The sequence below is a fragment of the Acanthochromis polyacanthus genome, chromosome 7 (genome assembly GCF_021347895.1).
Source record: "Acanthochromis polyacanthus isolate Apoly-LR-REF ecotype Palm Island chromosome 7, KAUST_Apoly_ChrSc, whole genome shotgun sequence".
Taxonomy (NCBI): domain Eukaryota; kingdom Metazoa; phylum Chordata; class Actinopteri; family Pomacentridae; genus Acanthochromis; species Acanthochromis polyacanthus.
In genome coordinates, this window is record NC_067119.1 from 13,752,245 (window position 1) to 13,760,984 (window position 8,740).

General features: G+C 40.1%; 1 protein-coding gene across 1 annotated transcript; it reads left to right on the forward strand.

Annotated features, from left to right (window-relative positions):
- The first annotated feature begins 569 nt into the window (after nucleotides 1-569).
- LOC110949971 (creatine kinase U-type, mitochondrial-like) lies at nucleotides 570-8,278 on the forward strand. The gene is made up of 10 exons (XM_022192321.2): nucleotides 570-704; nucleotides 3,503-3,665; nucleotides 4,154-4,352; nucleotides 4,435-4,530; nucleotides 4,638-4,859; nucleotides 4,976-5,061; nucleotides 6,159-6,282; nucleotides 6,470-6,604; nucleotides 6,729-6,854; nucleotides 8,003-8,278. The coding sequence occupies exons 2-10, from the start codon at nucleotides 3,526-3,528 to the stop codon at nucleotides 8,117-8,119; spliced, it is 1,245 nt and encodes a 414-aa protein (XP_022048013.1). The 5' UTR covers nucleotides 570-704; nucleotides 3,503-3,525; the 3' UTR covers nucleotides 8,120-8,278.
- Nucleotides 8,279-8,740: the final 462 nt, after the last annotated feature.

Consider the following 8,740-nt stretch of genomic DNA (forward strand, 5'->3'; position numbering starts at 1 on the left):
TGTTGTTGCTCAGTCAGCAACTTCAATTTTAAGGGGTGATGACTTCTCTGAACACCAGTCTAAAAGCTTTCATGTGTATATTTCGAAGTGATATAGCACAATTACTTTAAACACAGTTTAAGCACAAATCATGTACTTTAACAATGCAATTTATGGATTAAAATGTGACATATGTTTCCTAATTGCCTCACATTTGGAGGGTGTAGCTGGACTGATGTAGCTGTAGATGATGTTGAACACTATGATTGGCTTATAGGCATTCAGTCAAATAAGTCTGTGCATTGGGTGGAGTCAGAGGACATTAATCATAGATCTAGAGCTCCTAGAAAAGTTGTCAGTTAAAGTAATTGGGGATCTGAAGGGGTTGATGTATGTAGAGGATGAAACAAAGGCCTTTTATGACAAGAATATCACACAAAATTTTCAAACCCTGCAGTGAGTTTGTATGTTTGAAAACCTATATGTGCAGGAGTACATGTGTAAAGAGGTAGGCAGACATATTGACTGACAGAAGAAAGAGGATTTTCTGTCTGTTGCCCAGTGAGAGGCTAATCCTGAGCCTGTGGCTCCGTCTCTCTCTCTCTCTCTCTCTGATCCCAACACTGTTCCTCAGTCTGCTCTCACTGTGCAGATCGAGTCTCTCTGGACTGAGCTGCAGGAAACTCTCCGGCCCTCTGCTGCCTCCTCGCTTCAGCTATCCTAAGGTGAGTGATGGACTTCTCATCCTTCATTTCTGCAGCTTCTTCGCTCATCTGTGTTTCCTACCCACTTGTGCACATGTGCTTCCTTTGGAGAAGTCTAGTAGCAGTTACAACATTTGTGTAGAGTGACGTTAAAAGAAATTATATAAATCATTTATGTATCTGATCACAGTAGGGAGATCAGCTTTCCTCTTAAATTTACATGCAGCTATAGTGCTGTGAGAGTTTGCATATGAAGCTAATTAGAATCAAGACAGCTGAATACTGTCTGACAGAAATAAAGTTTCTTTTCACAGCCTGTTTGCACAGAACAAAAGACTCCAATCTTCTAATCAGCTCTCTGAGCCTTTTGTTTTGTACCAGCTCCTTGGAGGAATTAAGGCCTCTTAAGCTGCCTCCTATCTGAAGGAACCAACCATCTGTCAAGCACTATTTTCTGCAATTTTACTCTTTATCAAACCTCCAGCGGTGTCTTCTACATCTAAATGTGTCCATTGTAGCCTGATTTTGTCTCTGATGGTAGTCTCTCCAATCCCACTCACTCCCCTGACCTTATTGTGACCATTTACACACATTATACTGCCTCACCTCTCATCTTTGCTCTTGATACTCCTGACAGTCTGTGGTTTCTCCCTGTTTTCTCTTTGCATTCACCTTGTCAGGATTTTTTTTAATACTATGGCACATCTTAAAGCCAATTTCCTTCCTCCCTCATCCTTTCCAGTGTTTGTTTGACTCCTCCTCACCATCCGCCTACTCGGTATATCTGTTTTCTTGTGGCTTGGCTTGCATAAGCTCAACTGACCACCTCAGGATGTCAGAAAGGATCATGTGTTGTCCAGGACTGACGCCAACTCTAAGCTGGCACTTCAGCTTAACTTCACCACCTGCTACTATCAGTGCTGTGCTTGTGTGTTATCAGAGAAAAAGAAAAGTGACCCACAGCTTAAGACAGTACAGAATTAAAATTTGTAATATGGGTAATGTGCTGCAAAGCAGTAACATCTTACATAAATTGCTGTATTTTGATTTATTCAGCTGTTTATATTGCCATATTTATTTCTCACCATTGACTTCTTCATCCTAAAAATAACAGAGAACATAGACTAGAGATAAACTGGCCTACTCTGTTTGATGTAACTGTCATATCTAATGTGCTGAAAGGTGATAGATGAGGTAAAGACACGTTATATTTTTATAGAGCAGTTCCTCTCTCAGCATCCAATCACAGATCATCTGATCACCTGAGCTGGTGGTTCTCTCACAATGACCAATCAGAAGGCTTCTGTCTGCTCCAGGAATAATCTCATCACACAAACTGCACATGTATCTGTTACTTAAGCATTTGATAGCTTAATGCAATTAGCAGTTTTGCCGAACTATGTGCCTGTGAAGACGCATCTTAATTCATGTGAAGTTTAACTGTATGGCACAAAGTGTAAGACAATATTTACAGCTTGCATTTTTATCTGAACAAACACTAATACTTCAAGACTTGATTGCTTCTTTAGTGTTTTTCGGTGAAGACCAAGTGCTTTAGAATAAAAAGCTTGCGACAGTAAGTAATATTCTGGTAGTTGATACATCAAAAAATGCAGTGAAATAATGTAATAGAAAATCTAATGGAAAATCACCATGTCATGAAAATAGAGCAGTATTTCATAATTAAAATGCATCTTAGCCTTAATTTCACATGAGATTATGTGTTGTTTTTTGCTTCTTGATGTTTATTTAAATGTTTAAAAAGCAATTAAATTATGCGTAATAATAGTTGCAAATGCCTTTAGATATTATACACTGATGAAAAGACATCCATTCAATGTTTTTTTTTTTGTTAAAACATCTCTAATTATACAAGACATCTGCCATCTAACAAACAATTCTATGTAAAATCAGAGAACCGGTACTATTTTTTTTCTGCTAATGCCACTTAATATATCTAATTTTAGAAATATATTTACACTGTTGAACTGAAATTTAACAGTTTCTTTTATTAAAAAAGGAAATATTTGTGAAATTTAAAAAAAATGCGCAATGTCATTACAAAAATTTAAATTCTTTGTAAAATTAACAGTTGGAAGTTTTTTAATACCCATTTAAACTAGAAATGTAAATCCACAGTCTATGTTAATACGGTCTTAAAAGGGTAAACATCTTCATATCATAATGTAAGTATTCTAAATTATAAAATGATTGATTTTTTTTTTACAGTGTATCATGGTCACAGAGAAACTGCAAAAAATACAAAAAGTAAAACACATTATGAATGCTGCAGGGTTGTCATTTAAATAATAAAGCCAAAGCCACTGTTGTCTCCAAAATGTATTTAACTGTCCCACTGTTTGCATGTTCACACACTTATTTTACTGTGAGACTTCTGAAGACAAATATACAATTATGCACAAAGTTGTACAACAAACAGTCTGCTCAGTTACAGATTATACAGCATGAGCTTATAGCAGACTGTTGTCTTGCTCTCCTCTGTGCCCTTGCAGCGTCTGCTTCAACAATCTGATTCCCAATTATCATTTTCCACTGAATGCCAAGACAGGGTGCTGGTAAAGTTCATGCTTGGTTACACCAGTTGTTCAGTGTGCTACAAAGTGGCGAAAAACAAACACATCGCCTGACATTTAAAGACCCCGAAGAGGCTATAACCAAGAGTCACTACAATAATTATAGATATTAACACCTAGCTTCACTCTCCTGCAGTGCATTCCCATAGGATGTAACCAGACATGTTTACACCAACACGATGGAAGACTGTAAATTGCAGTGTTACTCCTTTGACCTTTCACCAGGTAATAACCCGGCCCACGTAACCATGGCAAACTCCTTCACCCGCATGATGACCGGCCGTAACACGGCAGTGATGTTGGCCGTGGGAGCTGGTTCTCTGGCATCTGGATACCTCCTGACTGAGAGCGCTGCTGCTGCAGAGAGGAGGAGGCTCTACCCACCCAGGTACGTAGAATAGAATAGAATAGAATAATAATACTTAATACATATAAAATTATAACAAATATAAAAAAAATACATTATTGATCCCCAAGGGGAAATTCTGTAAAAGCAGTGAGCAGGAAGGTTACAGTGAGCACCAAGACAGGTACAAATTAAAAACAATAAATAAATAGAATATGTTTGTGAGTATTTTTGAGCTCTGCAAAGTGAAGTGAGAAAAGAAAGACTGTCACTGTTTGATTTTCCAAAGCCTCCATTCTGAATTTTAGCAACTCGTGTTTGCATATTTGAAAGACTGAATAGCTAAAATGGTTAAAAAAGGCACTATATGCATTTATACATGTAAATATTTACAAAACAGTTACTCTTTTTGTTTTTATTCCCGCTCTACCCAAGCACCATTAAATTAGCCATTAAACTTATATTGTGTGGCATGGACACTGGCTAGACTGTGTCTGAACACTGAGTTAGCTCCTTATAACTTTCCACAGCGCTGATTTCCCTGACCTGAGGAAGCACAACAACTGCATGGCAGCAGCTCTGACCCCAACCATTTATGCACGCCTGAGGGACAAGACAACACCCAACAACTGGACCCTGGACCAGTGCATCCAGACTGGAGTGGACAACCCTGGACACCCCTTCATCAAGACCGTGGGGATGGTAGCTGGAGACGAGGAGAGCTACGAGGTGGGAGTTCCTGTTTGCACTGAGTCGTTGCATCTTCAGCTGAAAAAATATGGGATACTGAGGGCTTAATTCTTTCCATCAGGTGTTTGCTGAGATCTTTGACCCTGTTATCAAGGACAGACACAACGGCTATGACCCTCGCACAATGAAGCACCCCACTGACCTGGATGCTTCCAAGGTTACACACATTCCTCTCTTCGCATCCTTCTTTTTTTTATCACCTGATCTCTCAGCCATCCATAAATTCCCAAATCCACTCCTAACCTAATGCATCTTCCTCCTCAGATTACCTCAGGAATGTTTGATGAGCACTATGTGTTGTCATCTCGCGTCCGTACTGGTCGCAGCATCCGTGGGCTGAGTCTTCCCCCGGCCTGCTCTCGCTCTGAGCGCCGTGAGGTGGAGCGTGTGGTCGTCATGGCTCTGTCCGGCCTGAAGGGAGACCTGTCTGGTCGATACTACGGTCTGGGAGAGATGACTGACAGAGAGCAGCAGCAGCTCATTGATGTTAGTCTCACACACACTTGCATACACACTAAGAAACAAGCCTGCTTTGTGTTCTGTTTTTTTGTTGCCATCTAATGCCCCCCACCGATTCCTCTGTCCCTTCACTGGCCAATCAGGAGCACTTCCTGTTTGATAAACCTGTGTCACCTCTGCTCACGGCAGCTGGGATGGCCAGAGATTGGCCTGATGCTCGTGGGATCTGGTAAGACTGGGAGGAACTTAGTATACGAGAAGTGCTGCTTCTAGAGAACTGCAAAAGCTGTAGACACTTAATCACCTAGAGACCTAGTTTTGGAAGCCTCACAGATTTGCTCACAAATATCTTACACCTGCGGCTGCTCTGTATTAGGGAAAATTGGATTTTTTAGCTTAGAGATGCAGTTACAGAAGCACAAATGAGATAGCTGGCAATTTGTAACCATCAGAACTTCTTTTTTTTCATCTTATTTGATGACATCTACCAGTCAGTTAGTTGAGGCTTTGTGAAGACTGGCCTACATAAGACACCATTAAGCTATCATAAACACCAACATGAGAAATGGATTATACAGTCAAATTAAATCACACTGTTTTTCTGTAAAATTATGTAAGAGCAGATTATGTAGAAAACACTGTGCCCCCATTGCAGCAAAGCTTAAAATCACACACAAAAACATGTAAATTCAGACTCACTCTCTGCAAGAATTCAGTGTGTTAGTGTTTTATTTAGCCATTCACATCATTGGTATTCTGAAACCTGCTCCTCCAGACCCAAACTAGTTGGTTATAGTGGATTATGCTGCTTCCTACTATCCTTTAAACACTGTTAGAACACTATCCTACAGCAAAAGTGTCCGATTAGAGACATGAGATAAAGTCAGTGGAGTTCTGAATGATATATTTATCACTGTCACACACGCATTACACCAGCAACAACTAACCATTCCTGTTGGCTACTGATTTAATTAAAACTACCATAACACATTATGCAGACAAGGCACCGCCTAATGATGGCCTTTTTAACACTTTATGTCCAATCATTTCCAAAATCGCTTTCTGCACTGGTCCAGTTTCACTCTACAAATGAAAAATATCTTTTCTCATGTCTCATTTCATCCTTAACCTTAACAACTCTAACTTCAGGATCATTTCCTTTATGATAAAGTCCCATTTCTCCCACTGCCTCCTTCCCCACCTGTGCCTTCATAGCCAGCAACTGTCCATTTGCTCTACTGAACGTGACTGAAAAATATGTCATTTGCATGTCCTGTTAACATAGATGTATGAATTGGAGCTTAATTCTGCTGTTTCAAACCTCAGGCACAACAACGAGAGGAACTTCTTGATCTGGATCAATGAGGAGGACCACACAAGGATCATATCCATGGAAAAAGGAGGAAACATGAAGAGAGTGTTTGAAAGGTTCTGCAGAGGACTTAAACAGGTGAACATGCCTCAATGTCTTTTTTAAAAACAACCGTGTCCCTAAATTATTGCCCTCACGACTGTATTAAGGCTATAATACAAACAAAATTCATTATAGAATTAAGGCTTTACCTGCTAACTTGTAGTGCTTGTCCAATTAGTTTGTGTTCCAATATGGGAAAAAAAGACTTTCTTGTCACTTTTAGGTGGAGCATCTAATTCAGGAGAGAGGATGGGAGTTCATGTGGAATGAACGTCTGGGCTACATCCTCACCTGCCCCTCCAACCTCGGCACTGGGCTCAGGGCTGGTGTGCACATCCGTCTGCCGTTCCTTGCAAAGGTAACGCAGGAATATCACCTCAACTGAACTGCACACACATACACAGAATGACACACAGCCTCCAGTTTATAATTAATATAATTTTTGAGAATCATTTATGATTCGTGTGGCGCTTATGATGCAGGACCCTCGCTTCAAAAAGATCCTGGAAAACCTGCGACTACAGAAAAGAGGCACGGGAGGTGTGGACACAGCTGCAACCGGAGACACCTTTGACATCTCTAACCTCGACCGTCTGGGCAAATCTGAGGTAAATACATAGTGATTGGAGACAACAGCTAAAGCGAGGAGAAGTCAAAATGAACAGCAGGCACAGAGAGACAGATAGAGCAGAGCACCACAACAGGTGAAGGCTGTGATAAACCGAACCCCCTGCTGCTCTTTAATCTGTAATCCAGGCAGGGATGTGCCAGTTCAGGTTAAATGACTGCTGCTTCCTGAGCTGAGCCTTTCATGCAGAACTTCCTTACAGGCTGTGTACCAACAGGCACTACCAGTCAAATGCTAAGGGTCGGGGATGTGTGAGATCAGGGCTACAGAGGTGTTTCTTCCAGTCGCACCAAAGGTGGAAGGATTTCTGTGGCAGCTCAGAGGAAGATCCGTCTGAAAGGCTAATGTTAGAGGGCAAAAGTCTGCCGGTGTTCAACCTACCACTGCCTCTAGCTAGAAAGAGCCTTTATATGTACTTATAGTGCAGTTACTGAAAACAAGATGCCTGCTAGGTGTTGGAGGGTTTGATGAAAAAGACAGCAAATATCAGGAAACATGAAGGATGTACACATAGAGGTAGTTTAAAGTCGCTTATTAACAAATAAAACTACTCAGCTGCCATGAGGTTAAAAGTATCAGTTGTGTATCGTGCAAAAGAAAATAAAGTAATTTTACTCCTATTTTGAAGGAGTTCAACAACTATAACTACAAGCTTTGCAATCTGTCATGTGCAATAAATAAATAACACATGTAAGTTTTTTCAAGAAACATGGAAAATGTCGAAACGATAATCACTTTATTCCAATCAAAACAGACAGTTTCATTTATTTGAACTCCTCCACTCTGTGAGAAGAATAGAAATCTGAGAGTTCTTCTAAAATTTGATTGGATCCTGCAGCAGTCTTGCTTCAGTGATACAGATTTTATTCCAATCAAAACAGGCGGTTTCATATATTTGAATTTCTTCTCCGTGTGAGATAAAGTAATCACTCCTATCTGTGAGAGTTCCAATGAAATTTAACAAAACCCTGCATAGTTTGAGGCCTCAGGGACCCATCATGGTGAACCACTACATTAGATAATCATCAGGACCACAGTAGAGCTTCTGAATTCTTTCAAATCTACCTGCAACTATTGAAACAACCTTGTTCATGCTGATAATAATTGTTTTTAATGCTTCACCCACAGGTGGAGCTGGTACAGTTAGTGATTGACGGCGTGAACTACCTAATTGAATGTGAGAAGAGGCTGGAGAGGGGACAGGACATCAAGATCCCCTCCCCGATCCCTCAGTTCAGGAAGTGAACGTCACCTCGGCTGACAATCCTGGAACAGAGCAGCCGCTAAACTGCTCGTCTTACAAGATATTCACGGCATGTATAGGAACTGTACTGACTTACAAGTACAATAAATTCATTACGTGTATGTGAATTCTTAACACAATAAACTCTCATGATGAACTAAGTTGCGTTACTGGCAGATATTTTATCATATTTGTGGTTTTAAAGCCTCTCTGGTGGTAAAAAGGACTAACGAACTGGGCAACAATGGTGGAATGTAATTATGTACATTAACTCAGTTTTTCTTTAATTCTTATTTTGGTCCTTTATTGATAGAGACAGTGAAGAAAAATGGGAAATGCATGAAGAGAAATTAGGTTAGTGACATGCAGCAAAAGATCCTTATGTGATATGTAGCCTCTTTGAGTTTTACTTTTCTGCTATTTTATATTTACACTCCTCTACATTTCAGAGAAATATTCTGTGGATTATCCCACTACATTCATCCATGCTGCTAGAGCAAACAGTTTTCCCAGTGAAGAGTCAAAAAAATCTATAATATTCTGAGAAAATGCACTCCATTGTTAGAAATGAAACGTTTTCAGCAGGTGGGCAATGTCTACTTGGGATCTACGGTGACATTTCA